This window comes from Schistocerca cancellata, chromosome 4, assembly GCF_023864275.1.
Source record: "Schistocerca cancellata isolate TAMUIC-IGC-003103 chromosome 4, iqSchCanc2.1, whole genome shotgun sequence".
NCBI classification, from domain to species: domain Eukaryota; kingdom Metazoa; phylum Arthropoda; class Insecta; order Orthoptera; family Acrididae; genus Schistocerca; species Schistocerca cancellata.
In genome coordinates, this window is record NC_064629.1 from 403,290,958 (window position 1) to 403,309,488 (window position 18,531).

The 18,531-nt window shown below is 37.3% G+C and overlaps 1 protein-coding gene across 3 annotated transcripts in view; it reads left to right on the top strand.

Annotated features, from left to right (window-relative positions):
- Nucleotides 1–18,531, top strand: part of LOC126183238 (syntaxin-binding protein 5) — a 976,467-nt gene that overhangs the window by 912,237 nt on the left and 45,699 nt on the right. For 2 of the 3 annotated variants that reach the window (XM_049925028.1, XM_049925030.1), the window contains exon 20: nucleotides 16,867–16,950. The exons of the other annotated variant lie outside the window; for it this stretch is intronic. In XM_049925028.1, the coding sequence (XP_049780985.1) occupies nucleotides 16,867–16,950 (84 nt within the window). The remainder of the gene's footprint in view (nucleotides 1–16,866; nucleotides 16,951–18,531) is intronic. 3 annotated transcript variants of the gene reach the window in all.

Genomic DNA, 18,531 nt, shown 5'->3' on the forward strand with positions numbered 1-18,531 from the left:
CATGCAACCCATGTCATTGTGTTACTGCCATTTAGCATCAACAGTTTTTCTCCTTATTTCAATATTAATATCTGTCAACATTTAAGAACAGTTTCTGTGGCAGATGGAAAAGAGGTGGTGGACCATTTTCCTGGCCTCAGTGTTCTCCAGACCAAAACCTACTGATTCTTGAGTGTATTTTTGTTCTGTCATTGCAACTACCAAAATGTGTGATTGTATAGCTGCAACGACAGAACAAAAATACTCTCAAGAATTATAAAGCAACTACAGACACTATGGTCACACAAATGAAGAATTCAAAACCTACCAGACTTTTATTAATGGGAGTATCGGAAAATTCTTCCATATTGAACCATGGTACGAGATGTCCTAGTGCCTGTATTATGAAAGGCTGCAAAACCTTACACAGTGTGCTTCCTGTGATTAATGTTCTGTGAAAAATTGTTATAAATGAGTTCTAATATGAAAACAAAGTGTTGCTTAATAGAGGTCCATAAAATTTATTCTTCTTTTGTGTTTGAGGGATGTGCAAATTAAAGCTCTTCATCAAAATCAGAATAAATTGCCTTCATAACTTTATTCTGAGGTATAACTTTTAGGTTTCATGAAAGGATATGCTGTAGCCTGTGTTTATTGCTTCTCATAGTGAAGACAAGTGACATAATGTAACTGAAGTATACACAGATGGAGTTCAGTATTCCTGTTGTTGCTTGACAAATTTTCCCAACTATATCTTTAGAATTGATTTTCCAAATCAATCATGACTTTTCAATCAGTGCTGAGTTGGCAGTCATTATGATGGTGTTGAAGCAGATTATATAGGAAAGATGTGTGGTTTTCCTGAAATTTATTTTTCCATTTTATCATAAGGATGTAGTTTTTTAGCAAATGGCTAAAACCATATAACCACTGCTGAAAAACACATGCTTGTAGCAACAGTTTAATATTATAAGGAATATTTCCATGGTGCTTTCTATGGCCAAAAATTCAAGGGTTGTGTCCTCTAAACTCATATGACATTGAATCCAGCCTCTGAGATAAAGTATACCATTACTGTATGAATGTCTCCCCTGGATAGAGTGATACACCAGTGGGCAAAAAAATTATGATCACTGTCCACTGCAAGGTTAAATGCCACTTCATGTAAGAAAGTACATAACTGAAGCAGACAAATGGGGACTCTACCTATGTAACAGCCTGTAAATCAGAAAATATCCTAGTATAAGCATCTTTGACAAAGGAAAGATAGTTACGGCTTGGCACCGGGGACTGAGCATCATGGAAATGATGATGCTGTTCATGTGCTACTGTCATGAGAATCTATGGAAAGTGGTCCAGAGATGGTGAAACCATGAGCAGAAAACAAGGTATTGGATGGCCAGTCCTCATCACAGAATGTGGATGTTGCTGGCATGCCCAATATGCAAAACAGGATAAGCTGTGATCTGTGGCACATCTGATGACAATGTGTTTCATAACACATTGTTCAATGCACATTGTTGAACATGGGACTATGCAGCAAATGAGCACTGTTCCATGTTGACAAAATGATATTGTTAATTAGAGTGCAGTGTGTAAGAGATAATTGAGACTGGGTCATGGAACAATGGAAACATGTCACTTGGCTAAAGTAATCACATTCTTTGTTACATCAAGTTGATGGTTGTGTCTGAATATGCCATCAGCCAGGCAAATGACTGCTCAAAACATGCAACAAACCATGGACACAGGACATGTTATGGTGAACATTCACTTGGGCTTCCATGGAACATGTAATAGAAAATAAACATTATTGTGGACCACCTGCAACCTTGCATGCTTGGTGTCTCCTTTGACAGCAATGGCACTTTCCAGCAAGATAACTGTCATTTTAAAAGCCCAGAATTGTGCTACAGTGTTTTGAGGAGTACGATAGTGAACTCACATTGATGTCCTGGCCACCAAATTCATCTGATCTGAACCTGTTGGAACACATTTGGTACGCTATTGTGTACCAGTGTCACATATACAAGCCACTGGCCCATAATTTGCAGGAGTTACATTACATGTGCATAAATACCTGGTGCTGCATACCTCCAGAAATCTACCAGGAACTTCTTGGATCTGTGACATTCAGAACTGTTGTTGTATTTTGTTCCAAAATTTAACCCATAAGTTAGTAAGCAGCTGGTCATAATGTTTTGGTCCATCAGACTGTATTCCAACATTACATGCAATACATCACATAGCGAGAAATGTTCATGAGTAGTTTGAAGAATACAAAAATATCTGTGCATGAAATAAGTTGATCATTTCTGTAATCACCCCCATTTGTTCACTTGATACTTCCTCTATTAAACACCTAGAATTTTAGACTGCCTCAAAGGTGTGTGTGTTGATTGATCTAAACATTACACTGTGGTATTAACACTGCAGCTCAAATTTTAAGAGTGTAAATACTATATGTGCATTATCATATTCAAAACTCTAAGTATATTCCAGTAACATATGAGAAAGAAGACTCCTATTAACACTCCATCATGAAAATTGTATGCAGATATCCACCTCATGAAATAATTATACTTAAAAAATGAATGGAGTTTCTCATGTGAATGGTAGTTCAGCATCTAACAGAAATCCATATATTATGTGCTGAGTGAACTTCGCTGTACTTCAGCTCAGCTTGCCACTTCCTCTCTTCTTGTCATAGTATGATAAAGGTGCTATCACCTAGAATAAAGAGGAATTGAATGAAAGAAGAGGCAGTGGTACTAAAGTACTCACACAAAGGGAAACTAATGTAGCTAGCCTTTATTTCACATATTCATCATCTGATTATATCATATTTCATATGCATTTAAATAACACTACTTGTATACACTGCAGCAAGAGAGTAGGTGTCAAGTTACGTATGTCTTGTTCACTTTTAAAGCTGACAATGTGATGTGTTCTTAGATTCCTTTCCTGCATTTTTTTGGAAAGGTATTTATAGTGTGTTCCAGAATGCTACTCTTTCATCTCTCCCAATTGTAAATAGATAACCATGAGTATTTATTTGACCCACTTTATAGCTGTTCTGTACCTATTTTATTTCTTTTAGAATTCTGTATCATGAAATGAAATAATTTTTCATTATTATGCTCTTTTATTAGATATCTATTTTAATATCTTACTTTGTAACCTTGCTATTAATCATCCTAATAATGAAATCATTATTATGTAATATGTAAATAAGACAGGTTCCCCCGTAATAGGGTACATACAAACAGACAATAAGTTGGCAAACAAGTGCTTAGTTTCTTAAATATAACTATATTTTATTTCTGAAATAAAATGTCTTTCCTTGTATGTAAAATATTAGGAGTGTCAAAGTAACTTGTTCTTAGGTTATATGTTCCCATGTGCATAGAAATATAACCTTCTAGGTAACTTATCATTTGGTTATACTTTTATTTAAATAAGACTTTTTTCTACTGGTGCACTTTGTACATTTTGTGCAAAATTTGTATCAAATTTAACACTTGTTTTTAAAAACATTCTGATAGATGAATAGTTTGGTAGGATCTCTTTGGCCAAGTATGTGACAAATAACCATTCCTTTTATAAAAAAATGAGCCTAATTATGCTATCATGTGCTTCAGACCATTTCTATCATCAGAATTTTCAGAAAACCATTCTTGTACTTTCAGCCTCTTCTTGTATGTTTATTTTTTCATCCATTATTATACTTCACTGCATAACTTATGACACTGATGTGTAAAAACGAACTTCAACATGTAAATAATTCAATTAATCTTTGTTTTTGTATTATATGTAGTGATACAAAAATCATAACAACAATGCTACACACTAAAATGCCCTCTAATGCTTTCATGCCTATGATAATTTTATTTTTTAATGTATTTATTTATTCATCCAGGCAACAGTGACGTCATTTGTATCCCCATATACTGTTAAAAAGGAACTCTGCAGTTTTTTATGATTGAGAAGAAATCATTTCAGTATTTTTACATGCGCAGTACGTCTGACATAAAACAGATACACATTGTGTATTCTGCTGTTCTAAATTCCCAGTTTACTGCCGTATAGGTTGTGGAAAAACAGCCTTGCCCAATGTTCTTAATGCTGTTGACAGATTTGACAGGCCTGCTTCAACAACTTTTTGCAGTGAGGTCCCATGCATATATAGATAAATATGTATTTATCTTTTATATAACCTTTGAAAAAACTGGGTAGCAGGTGGTGCTTTCAGATTTCCAAAGACATTTCTAGATGTACTGTGGCTGTTTTTCAATATACTCTTCCATCAGTATTTCACAACCATTTGATAATGATATTTGACACCTTCAAATATTATATAATCTTTTCAGAAAGAATATTACCCAACAATGGAGTAAAACTTATTGTAGTTCTCCCATAAAAATATAACTATTAAATTCTTCATTAAAGTGAATGAGGACAGTAACATATTGCCCATTATTTCCATGTTACCATAATACCAAGTAAAACTTTATTTTTCTTTTTATCTCCACTGTAACTTCATTCCTGGTTAAAACAAAAACACAAACACACACACACACACACACACACACACACACACACACACACACACACACAGATATATATATATATATATATGTGTGTGTGTGTGTGTGTGTGTGTGTGTGTGTGTGTGTGTGTGTGTGTGTGTGTTTGTGTTTTTGTTTTAACCAGGAATATATATATATATATATATATTTAAAGACCAAAGACATGTCTGCTTGTGTCTGTATATGTGTGGATGGATATGTGTGTGCGTGCAAGTGTATACCCGTCCTTTTTTCCCCCTAAGGTAAGTCTTTCCGCTCCCGGGACTAGAATGACTCCTTACCCTCTCCCTTAAAACCCACATCCTTTCGTCTTTCCCTCTCCTTCCCTCTTTCCTGATGAGGCAACAGTTTGTTGCGAAAGCTTGAATTTTGTGTGTATGTTTGTGTTCGTTTGTGTGTCTGTCGACCTGCCAGCACTTTCATTTGGTAAGTCACATCATCTTTGTTTTTAAGTTTATATATATATATATATATATATATATATATATATATATATATATATATATAAAAAATCAGAATAGTTGATATATTGATAAACTTCCTGACAAAAAAGAGAAGCATCCAGAAGAACTACATGCAGGAAGCAGCTACAAGGGTAGCGGAGTATGTGTGGAGTGCCCATGTGGGTTTTTCAGGTTAGAGAATTTCCTCCCTAGGCCTGACAAGACACCTCCTGAGACGCAACAAGGCAGCAGTAGGCAAAACGCAACAGGGAATGACAATATTAATGTGGTAATAGTAAACTGCATGAGTGTCTATAGAAAGGTCCCAGAACTGCTCTCATTAATAAATGGTCACAATGCCCACATAGTACTAGGGATGGAAAGTTGGCTGAAACTAGTTGTTATAGTTTTGGGTGGAGATTTTAATTTACCAGATATAGACTGGGAGACTGAAACATTTATAACTGGTCGCAGGGACAAAGAAGCCTTTGAAAATTTTTTAAGTGCATTATAAGAAAACTACCCTGAGCAGTTGAACAGAGAACTGACTCGTGGCAATAACATATTAGACCTACAAACAGACCCAAACTATTTGGAACAGTTAACGCAGAACAGGGAATCAGCAATCATAAAGCGGTTACAGCATCGGTTATTTCAGCTGTAAATAGAAATATTATAAAAGTTAGGAAGATTTTTCTGTTTAACAAAAGTGACAAAAAGCGGATTTCAAGTACTTGATGGCTCAACACAAAAGTTTTATCTCAAGTACAGATAGTGTTGAGGATCAGTGGACAAAGTTCAAAACCATCGTACAATATGCATCAGATGAGTATGTGCCAAGCCAGATCATAAGAGATGGAAAAGAGCCACTGTGGTACAACAAATGAGTTAGAAAACTGCTACGGAAGCAAAGCAAACTTCACAGCAAACATAAACAAAGCCAAAGCCTTGCAGACAAGCAAAAATTACACGAAGTGAAATGTAGTGTGAGGAGGGCTATGTGAGAGGCGTTCAACAAATTCAAAAGCAAAGTTCTATGTACTGACTTGGCAGAAAATCCTAAGAAATTTTGGTCTTATGTCAAAGCGGTAGGTGGATCAAAACAAAATGTCCAGACACTCGGTGACCAAAATGGTACTGAAACAGAGGATGACTACTGGTGATGCAAAATCCCGAAGATTGGCTAAAATTTACAGACGCGCAAAATTTGGCACGGACTTAATGCGAGATGCCTTTAATAGGTTCCACAATGAGACATTGTCTTGAAATTTGGTAGAAAATCTGAAGAAATTCTGGTCATATGTAAAGTACACAAGCGGCAAGATGCAGTCAATACCTTCGCTGTGCAGTGCTGATGGTACTGCTACCGACAACTGTGCCGCTAAAGCGGAGTTATTGAATGCAGTTTTCCGAAATTCCTTCACCAGGGAAGACGAATGGAATATTCCAAAATTTGAAACATGAACAGCTGCTCGCATGAGTTTCTTAGAAGTAGATACCTTAGGGGTTGCGAAGCAACTCAAATCGCTTGATACGGGCACGTCTTCAGGTCCAGATTGTATACCAGTTAGGTTCCTTTCAGATTATGCTGATACAATAGCTCCCTACTTAGCAATCATATACAACTGCTTGCTCACCGATAGATCTGTACCTACAGATTGGAAAATTGTGCAGGTCGCACCAGTCTTTAAGAAGGGTAGTAGGAGTAATCCATCGAACTACAGACCTATATCATTGACGTCGGTTTGCAGTAGGGTTTTGGAGCATATACTGTATTCAAACATTATGAGTCATCTTGAAGGGAACAATCTATTGATACATAATCAGCATGGTTTCAGAAAACATTGTTCTTGTGCAGCTAGCTTGTTATTCGCACGAAGTAATGGCCGCTATCAACAGGGATCTCAAGTTGATTCCGTATTTCTAGATTTCCGGAAAGCTTTTGACACCATTCCTCACAAGCGACTTCTAATCAAGCTGCGGGCCTATTGGGTATTGTCCCAGTTGTGCGACTGGATTCATGATTTCCTGTCAGGAAGGTTGCAGTTCGTAGTAATAGACAGCAAATCATAGAGTAAAACTGAAGTGATATCAGATGTTCCCCAGGGAAGCGTCCTGGGACCTCTGCTGTTCCTGATCTATATAAATGACCTGGGTGACAATCTGAGCAGTTCTCATAGGTTGTTCACAGATGATGCTGTAATTTACCGTCTAGTAAGGTCATCCGAAGACCAGTATTAGTTGCAAAGCGATTTAGAAAAGATTGCTGTATGGTGTGGCAAGTGGCAGTTGACGCTAAATAACGAAAAGTGTGAGGTGATCCACATGAGTTCCAAAAGAAATCCATTGGAATTCGATTACTTGATAAATAGTTTAATTCTCAAGGCTGTCAATTCAACTAAGTACCTGGGTGTTAAAATTATGAACAGCTTCAGTTGGAAAGACCACATAGATAATATTGTGGGGAAGGCGAGCCAAAGGTTGCGTCTCATTGGCAGGACACTTAGAATATGCGATAAGTCCACTAAAGAGACAGCTTACACTACACTCGTTCGTTCTCTGTTAGAATATTGCTGCGTGGTGTGGGATCCTTACCAGGTGGGATTGACGGAGGACATCGAAAGGGTGCAAAAAAGGGCAGCTCGTTTTGTATTATCGCGTAATAAGGGAGAGAGTGTGGCAGATAAGATACGCGAGTTGGGATGGAAGTCATTAAAGCAAAGACGTTTTTCGTCGCGGCGAAATCTATTTACGAAATTTCAGTCACTAACTTTCTCTTCCAAATGCGAAAATATTTTGTTGAGCCTGACCTACATAGGTAGGAATGATCATCAAAATAAAATAAGAGAAATCGGAGCTCGAACAGAAAGGTTTAGGTGTTCGTTTTTCCCGCACGCTGTTTGGGAGTGGAATGGTAGAGAGATAGTATGATTGTGGTTCAATGAACCCTCTGCCAAGCACTTAAATGTGAATTGTAGAGTAGTCATGTAGATGTAGATGTAGATGTTGATGACAGACTAAAGGCCGAAATACTAAATGTCTTTTTCCAAAGCTGTTTCACAGAGGAAGACTGCACTGTAGTTCTTTCTCTAGATTGTTGCACAGATGACATAATGGTAGATATTGAAATAGATGACAGAGGGATAGAACAACAATTAAAATCGCTCTAAAGAGGAAAGGCCGCTGGACCTGATGGGATACTAGTTCGATTTTACACAGAGTACACGAAGGAACTTGCCCCCCTTCTTGCAGCGGTGTACCGTAGGTCTCTAGAAGAGCGTTGCATTCTAAAAGATTGTAAAAGGGCAGAGATCATCCCCGTTTTCAAGAAGGGACATCGAACAGATGTGCAGAACTATAGATCTAAAATTGCTAAAGTCCATCAGTTGTAGATTTTTGGAACACACATTATGTTCGAGTATAATGACTTTTCTGGAGACTAGAAATCTACTTTGTAGGAATCAGCATGGGTTTCAAAAAACATGATCATGTGAAACCCAGCTCATGCTATTCATCCATGAAACTCAGAGAGCCATAGACACAGGTTCCCAGGTAGATGCCATGTTTCTTGACTTCCGCAAGGCATTTGATACAATTCCCCACAGTCGTTTAATGAACAAAGTAAGAGCATATGGACTATCAGACCAATTGTGTGACTGGATTGAAGAGTTCCTAGATAACAGAATGCAGCATGTCATTCTCAATGGAGAGAAGTCTGTCGAAGTAAGAGTAATTTCAGGTGTGCCACAGGGGAGTGTCATAGGACAGTTGCTTTTCACAATATATATAAATTACCTTGTGCATAACATCGGAAGTTCACTGAGGCTTTTTGCGGATGATGCTGTAGTATATCGAGAGGTTGTAACAATGGAAAATTGTACTGAAATGCAGGAGGATCTGCAATGAATTGACGCATGGTGCAGAGAATGGCAATCGAATCTCAATGTAGACAAGTGTAATGTGCTGCGAATACATAGAAAGAAAGATCCTTTAAAATTTAGCTACAGTATAGCAGGTCAGCAACTGGAAGCAGTTAATTCCATAAATTATCTGGGAGTAGGCAGTAGGAGTGATTTAAATGGGCCAAACTGAGATTCATTGGAAGAATCCTAAGGAAATGCAGTCCAAAAACAAGGGAAGTAGGTTACAGTACACTTGTTCGCCCAGTGCTTGAATACTGCTGACCAGTGTGGGATCTGTACCAGATAGCGTTGAAAGAAGAGAGAGAGAGAAGATCCAACGGAGAGCAGCGCGCTTCGTTACAGGATCATTTAGTAATCACAAAAGCTTTACGAAGATGGCAGATGAACTCCAGTGGAAGACTCTGCAAGAGAGATGCTCAGTAGCTCGGTACGGGCTTCTGTTGAAGTTTCGAGAACATAACTTCACTGAGGAGTCTAGCAGTATATTGCTCCCTCCTACGTATATCTCGCCATGATGATAAAATCAGGGAGCTTAGAGCCCACACAGCTGCATACCAACAATCTTTCTTTCCACGGACAATGTGAGACTGGAATAGAAGGGAGAACCGATAGAGGTACTCATGGTACCCTCCGCCACACACTGTCAGGTGGCTTGCGGAGTATGGATGTAGATGTAGATGTAGATGTAGATGTAGATGTAGATGTAGATGTAGATGTAGATGTAGATGTAGAGGTGTGCTGCTAGATCTGTTACCTATAGATTTGAACAGCACACAAGTATTACAGGGATGCTCCAAGAACGCAAATGGGAATCCCTGGAGGGTAGGTGACATTGTTTTTGAGGAACACTATTGAGAAAAATTTTGAGAACAGGCATTTGAAGATGACTGCAGAGCATTTCTACTGCTGGCAACATACATTTCCTGTAAGGCTCACCAAGATAAGATATGAAAAATTGTGTCTTATACAGAGACACACAGACAGACGCTATTTGTGACTGGAACAGGAAAGTAAGTGACTAGTAGTGGTACAGAGTACCCTCTGCCAATCGCCGTATGGTGCATTGTGGAGTATGTATGCAGATGTAGATACAGAAATTAAAATAAAAAAACAGACTGAGAGAAATTTATGCTGCTCCTGGTTTGTTTATACATCTGTGAAGCACTAAGCATCACAATAGCTAGCATCGTAAATGAAGAAAATATCTTAAAGCGTAACTGTGATTTTTACTGTAGTGATATAGAAGCATAACCTACATGTCAACACAGTACACATGACATCCTGTTTGAAATAGCAAGTTAGGTGTGCAGCTGAAAGAGTACTTGCTTGACCTCTTCTTCTAGTCTGCTTCCGAGTTTCTGGAGCACCATGAAAATCAGTGTAATTGATGAAATATCATACTATTCGTTCAATTGTCTTATTTGTTTTTATAAATTGGTTACCAGTATGCAACATGTATTGAATTATTTTTCAAAATCATAGTATGTGTAAATCATATTTATTAGGTCAAACATTACTTGTCTTTTACCATAAGTGCAAGCTATGTACTAAATCATGATTTACATGGCCAATAAAGAAATAAAATAAAAGTACAAATCACCAACTGATAAATCAAAATAGTGCAGCAATTCAGACACCTGACTAACATTAGGGAGGAATATGGTTCAGATTAACAACCAGATTCAGGTTTTTGATGGTTCATCTAAATCAGTGAAGGCATATCTTTGTTAGGTCCTGTGAAATACACCAGATGGCAATTTCCTGCCACATACTTATCCTGTCTGAGATTGTGCTTAATCTCAGTCAACCTTGTCATCAGTGGATCATTAAACCCTGAACTACTTTCTCTGTAGACTGGGCTATTTAGAAATGACCAATCTTCGCAATTCTGTCAATACCTCTCTCTACATTCCACATTCCACATTCCACATTCCACATACATTATCCTGCACACTTTCCTGGATCAGTAATCATGGCAGAGAGGCTATAGTAGTAAAAAAGCATAGTCAAAGACTTAAGGTTGGTTTCCAGAATGAGGTTTTTTACCCTCCAGCAAGGCAATGGTCCAGATTACAGTTCATCACTTGTCCTAGAGTTTGTGTATCAGGAAGTTTAATATTACTTCTTAAAGGAAGATCCAAAACTGAAATTGTATAAAATGTATGAACGTAGTGTCATTTCTTCCAAAGAAATCAATTCTGCTACCAGTCACTTTATGAATGTTGTTTTATTTTGATGATTGTGTCACATTTTCAGAATATCTTCTCATTTTCAGGGGCTTGTTGTTATACACTGAATTGCCAAAGAAACTCATATAGGCATGTGTGTTCAGATACAGAGATATGTAAACAGGCAGAGTATGGTGCTGCAGTCAGCAATACCTATATGACAACAAGTGTCTGGCGCAGTTGTTAGAGATTGGTTACTGCTGCTACAATGGCAAGTTATCAAGATTTAAGTGAGTTTGAACATGGTGTTATAGTTGGTGCAAGAGCAATGGGACACAGTATCTCCGAGGTAGTGATGTAGTGGGGATTTTGTCATATGACCATTTCATCATAAATCTGAATATCAGGAATCTGCTAAAACATCAAATCTCCAACATCACTGCGGCCAGAAAAAGGTCGTGCAAGAATGGGATCAATGACAACTGAACAGAATCATTCAGTGTGACAGAAGTGCAAGCCTTCTACAAATTACTGCAGATTTCAGTGTTGGGCCATCAACAAGCTTTAAGAAAACATCACTGATGTGGGCTTTTGGGACCAAAAACCCACTCGTGTACCTTTGATGACTGCATGACAAAAAGCTTTACGTCTCGCCTGGGCCCGTCAACACCAACATTGGACTGTTGATAACTGGCAACATGTTGCCTGGTTGGATGAGTCTCATTTCAAATTGTATTAAGTGGATGGTTGTGTACGGATGTGGAGAGAACCTCATGAATCCATGTACCCTGCATGTCAGCAGGGGACTGTTCAAGCTGTTGGAGGCTCTGTGATGGTGTCGTGTATGCAGTTGGAGTGAAATGGGACCCCTGATATGGCTCTGACAGGTGACATGTATGTAAGCATCTTGTCTGATCACCTGCATCCATTCATGTCGATTGTGCATTCCAACAGACTTGGGCAATTCCAGCAGGACAGCGCAACCCCCTACACATCCAAAATTGCTACAGAGTGGTTACAGGGATACTATTCTGGGTTTAAACACTTTTTCTGGCAGCCAAACACCCCAGACATGAACTTTATTGATCATATCTGGGATGCCTTGCAACATGCTGTTGAGAAGAGATCTCCACCCCCCTCATACTCTTATGGATTTATGGACAGCCCTGCAGGATTCATGGTGTCAGTTCCCTCCAGCACTACTTCATACATTAGTTGAGTCCATGCCATGTCATGTTGTGGCACTTCTGTGTTCACACGGGTATACAGGCAGGTATACAAGTTTTTTTGGCTCATCAGTGTATATTTGTACATATGGTCATCTAGTTGTGTATTATTCCTAAGTGAGGTGATAATTTTATGTTTTGGTTCCTCAGGTTTATTTTTCTCTTTATAGAAGAAAGAAAAAAGATGAAACTAAATTTAAAATGTAGTATTTTGCTTGTAGTAACTCACAACTAGATAATCAGATATAAGAATACCCAGGAATAAGCACCTGAAAATGAGACAAATTCTCAGATAGTCTCATACTTATAAAAATAAAGCAACATTCATAAAAGACTGCTAGCAGAAAATTATTCCTTTTGAAAAAATAAACTCATATTCATACAGCTGCATGAATTTCCGTAACAGTTGTGTAATGGACAAAGTAAAATTAAAATCTATGAAACTGTCCATTAAATAGAATGCATAACTTTCAAATGAAACTTAACTTGCACAGATTGGTGTGTTCATGAAAACACCAATCAGTGCATGAAGCAGGAGCAAGGTGTAATCAGACCATTGATGGAATGAGCTATAAGAACGTGGAGGAAGAAACGGAACATTTAAAAGTTTCATATAGTCAAAATGGCTACTCTAACGCAGGGATAAATAGAGCATGGCCCTCTGGTACTAATGGTGAGAAACAAAAATCAATAGAAAATCTCTTTTTGTGCACACCGATAATTAGTATTAGCATAATTTTTAGATGTTGTGTGTAAGCAAACTATCAGAATTATGGAAAAAAAGAACATGAATATTTTAATTCTGCAAAAGCCTGTGTTCTCTGCCAGCTACAGCATAAATATACAGAATCTCTCACACTTTTGTCAAATGTACATTAGAATGACAGAAGGAAGGAACAAGACACTGGACAAATAACATAATCAACTGTTGTTGAGACAACACTTATAAACTGACAGATCTTGTGTTGGTGCCAGTGGACCATCTGATACCACAATTTAAACTAAAGTTTTGTGTATATTTAATCATCACTACAGTGCAGACTGTAGAACTTCCTATATATCAAAACAACTTGAACGTGAAAAGAGGACTAAAATTATGGGTATTGGTGTAAAATAAACCAAATACAACAAACTGATTTGCTGTGTAGCCTCCATGACCCAGAGGAGCTCTCCAATGTTCAGATGACATCATAATGTAGGCCATTGTGTGGACACAGTGTGTCCATCTGTTCAGTTGCTACCAGTAAATCTTTCCAAGTATACATTGTGTGAAGTGATTGGGTGATTTAAACTTCACTCTGATGTCGATCTGTTGTAGAATTTTAGAACATGGTTTTTGCTCACGTATCATGTCATTTCTGGAAACTCAAAATCTACTCTGTAGGAATCAACATGGATTCCGGAAACAGTGATCGTGTGAGACCAAACTCGCTTAATTTGTTCATGAGACCCAGAAAATATTAGATTACAGGTTCCCAGGTAGATGCTATTTTCCTTGACTTCCCGAAGGCATTCGATACAGTTCCACACTGTCGGCTGATAAACAAAGTAAGAGCCTACGGGATATCAGACCAGCTGTGTGGCTGGATTGAAGAGTTTTTAGCAAACAGAACACAGCATGTTGTTATCAATGGAGAGACGTCTACAGACGTTAAAGTAACCTCTGGTGTGCCACAGGGGAGTGTTATGGGACCATTGCTTTTCACAGTATATATAAATGACCTAGTAGATAGTGTCGGAAGTTCCATGTGGCTTTTAGTGGATGATGCTGTAGTATACAGAGAAGTTGCAGCATTAGAAAATTGTAGCAAAACGCAGGAAGATCTACAGCGGACAGGCACTTGGTGCAGGGAGTGGCAACTGACCCTTAACATAGACAAATGTAATGTATTGCGAATACATAGAAAGAAGGATTCTTTATTGTATGATTATATGATAGCAGAACAAACACTGGTAGCAGTTAATTCTGTAAAATATCTGGGAGTATGCGTGCGGAACAATTTGAAGTGGAATGATCATATAAAATTAATTTTGGTTAGGCGGGTACCAGGTTGAGATTCATTGGGAGAGTCCTTAGAAAATGTAGTCCATCAACAAAGGAGGTAGCTTACAAAACACTCGTTCGACCTATACTTGAGTATTGCTCATCAGTGTGGGATCTGTACCAGATCGGGTTGACGGAGGAGATAGAGAAGATCCAAAGAAGAGCGGCGCATTTCGTCACAGGGTTATTTGGTAAGCGTGATAGCGTTACGGAGATGTTTAGCAAACTCAAGTGGCAGACTCTGCAAGAGAGGCGCTCTGCATCACGGTGTAGCTTGCTGTCCAGGTTTTGAGAGGGTGCATTTCTGGATGAGGTATCGAATATATTGCTTCCCCCTACTTGTACCTCCCGAGGAGATCACAAATGTAAAATTAGAGAGATTCGAACGCGCATGGAGGCTTTCCGGCAGTCGTTCTTCCCGCGAACCATACGCGACTGGAACAGAAAAGGGAGGTAATGACAGTGGCACGTAAAGTGCCCTCCGCCACACACCGTTGGGTGGCTTGCGGAGTATAAATGTAGATGTAGATGTAGAAATGAAGTCTAAAAGTTTTTATCATGAGGCACTTTTGCATCATCTATTAAGTTTCATGCCATGTCCAGTACTTAGCACATTGCCATTGCATTTTAATGTTTCAGTAGGTGCTGATATTTGGGGAACAAGGAGCTTGTGGTACTTTGGTTAGCAAGATTTCTCTCTGTGTGTCTGATGATCTTCTGCCACACTCAAAGAGCACGTGGATGCAAGTGAATCTCTGTGTTGATGAACTAGCCCCCCAAATGATTGCTACAGCATTTATCTCGGCTTGAATCACAGTCAAACACTACTACATTTCAAGATTTGATGGTTTTTCATGAAAAATAACAGTACTGAAAAATCATACGTGTTGGTGCCTGATTAAGATGATTAATTAAACATTAGGATATAGTCATAAGTTCATAAGGGTCAGGTCTCAAAATTTGGTTTAATTACCTTGATTTAGATCCTTAATTGGATTTTTTTAAAATTGGCTTTCATTATCTTCATTAACATGATAAAGATTATAAGAAGAGCCATGCAGTGATTGACAATAATACACTTGCAGACAATTTCATTACTAGGGACACTGCACAGGTTCTATTTGCTTTCCTGCAGATATTGTGCCAGATGAGATAATGCTGATTTGTAGTTCATCTGCCGAGTAGTGTCTGAAACATCTTACTTCTGTCAGTACTATGCATTTCTAATTGAATGACATTTAATTTCATGTATCTCCGGAGATATGGAACTGTGAAAGTTCTTCTGATTGTCTGGCTAAATAATATTGTTGTTTTGCACTATGTTCAAAAAGGAAATGGTTAAGTACAGTGGGGAAGAAAAGTCAGTGCTAATCATGCTGCTGTAGAAACCGATGAATTATAATCATTTAATCGAGCATACATTTAATTTAAGTTGCTAAATATTCCTTTATGTCTGATAATCTCACTCTAACCATACGTTAAAGTTCATTACCACCGGTGGATGTTAGATAAGTGTGTCAGAATGATGTACAGTGAGCATTTATCATAAATAAATGTGACTATCTTATGTGGCACCTGTGTATAGACCATTAATTTGCGATCAACACACACACTGCATTATTTTTAATATGATTGCTAACATATGAGAACTTTATTCATGGTTAAATTGTCTGTTATTCTTCTTGTTGTGTATTAACATGATTTTTTATAAATATTAATCCTTTCTACAACCAGTCTTTAATGATCTCTTTCCCAATGTAACTATAAGTTAAATTATTTTTGCAGTTCTTGCAATGCTGTATCTTCCATTATTTTCTAATCATTTTATTGTTACTAAACAGTGAGGGTGTAATCTTTTATACAATTAATATCAAACAAACAAAGATTTATATGAGATATTGCCTTTTTCTATTAGAAGCACTTAGACTAAAATAAAATTTTATGGTCATTTGCATTCAAACAAGCAAATAACATGACCCCTTTAAACCTACAGAGATGCAGTTCTATGTAATAGGATTGATTTTGAAGGTGTGTGTGTGTGTGTGTGTGTGTGTGTGTGTGTGTGTGTGTGTGTGTGTGTTTTTGCAAAGTGCTTGCTTGCACAGAAGTATAGCAATATTTCTTTTCATGTTTGTATTCAACACTGTAATTTGTATCTGTACATTAATGTTTTGTAGGATTAGATACAGTTATACTGAAAAACTGTTTTTATGTGTGATACAATTTTCGCTGTTTTATCAAAGCTCATTAATAGTTCAAGAAAAGTGATCTTACAACCAAATAAGTACTTCATAACTGTTTACTGGACTTTAAAATGAGAAGTAATTGATATTAGATATTTTATATGTAAAGCAGAGTTACTCACAGTGCATGAAACTTTTTTTTTAACAAACACACAGCTTGCATCAAGTCCACTACTAGTAATTAAATAAAGGAGAAGACATTTGTTATTTCTCTAACAAACCCTGCAATCTTTCTCTCTTCCTCTTAACAGTTTTCAGACAACCAAACAGGGCATTGTAGACCCTATGTTATCCATTTGGGGCCAACAGATGTTTGTTAATGAAGACACAGACCAGTAAGTCGACACACTACTACAGTATATACAGTCTACATCAAGTGAACAATTAAGAAAAGAAAAGAAAGTGAACTAAATCACACAGTAGGTTGAAATAGGGTAAACTGGGAAGTCAAAATTTTGTCCCTTGCTGCTTGGCTTACAAATTGTGATATAACTGAGATTTAGTGTCAGAAGACAATTTATTGTCAGAAGACAATGGGTGAATATTACGAACACAATATGCATGAATGAAACAGCATGTCACCATCTTTGGAAATGAAAATAAAGCATTGTAATAATCTTTGATGGATGATGAGTGGTAATTTATCCTCCACAACAAAGGCAAAGAAAACTGTTTCAATTCTCAGAAATATAATAGCCGTGTTTTATTGCTTAATATATAGTAGAGCACATAAGCAGTCAAGTCTCTATAGTTACAACACGACCTTATCAGAACAATTAGCTGTGGTGGTTAAGAGTGATTGTTAGTATCTAAAATACCATAATATAAACTCATTAAGAAATGACAAAATTAGAACAAGAGTTACATTGAATTCCATATTCCAGTAGCATGGTGATGACTGTCTTGACAAAGTTAATGAAATGTGTAGCAATCACCTTCTTATTACCTTCCTTGGTAGACAATGAACCATGCATCAGTGAATAATACTAAATATGTATGCATTAGGTTACTAAGGCTTTCTTTGATATACATTTTCAGGAACACTTGTGGAAATATTGCATAGTTTGCTCTGTCAGACAGTATCGATTTGTTATCTTGTATCTATAAATATTAGAAAGAGTGGAACATAAAAGTAAGCAAAATTGATTGACTATCAGTATGAAACAAGATGTGATGTACTGTAAACCTGATAAGATAAAGTATTCCACCACCAAAGCAGAGAGCTAAAACATGTTCCTGAAAGCTGAAAGCTGCTACACACACGCGCACACACACATACACACACACACACACACACACACACACACACACACACACACACATTAATTAATTGATACCTGTTTTAAAATTTTTTTTTAAATCCATTGCCACAGTGAATCTACCAAAACTTCACCAAAATGTAATTGCATTTTACATAATCATGTTTGCAAAAAAGAATTTTGCATATATAATGTCATCTATGCTCTTTCCTCTTGTTAATTTTGGTCTGAATAAAGTGAAAATTATTTACCAGGTGACAATGCAACAATGACATCTGTATCCACATATACTGAAAAAAAGATAAAACCCATAGTTTTTTATGATGGAGAAGAAATCATTGTAGCATTTTTTAGCCACTCAATACATATAATGTAAAGCAGGTACATATTGTTTGTTCTGAATAAAATACTGTGTGGAGTCAGTTTTAAATCCACAGTTACTGTTGTACAGATGGTGGAAACTTGGTATTGCCCAGTGTTCTCAATACTGGTGACAAATTTGACGGGCCCATTTGAAAAGCCTCTACAGCCTCTTGCAGTGATGGCCTCTGTATATATAGATAAATATATAGAAATATATATTTGATTTTTATGTAGCTGTTGAAAAAAAGGAGACAGTTTCAGGTTTCCAATGATCTCTCTGGCATGTGATTGTTT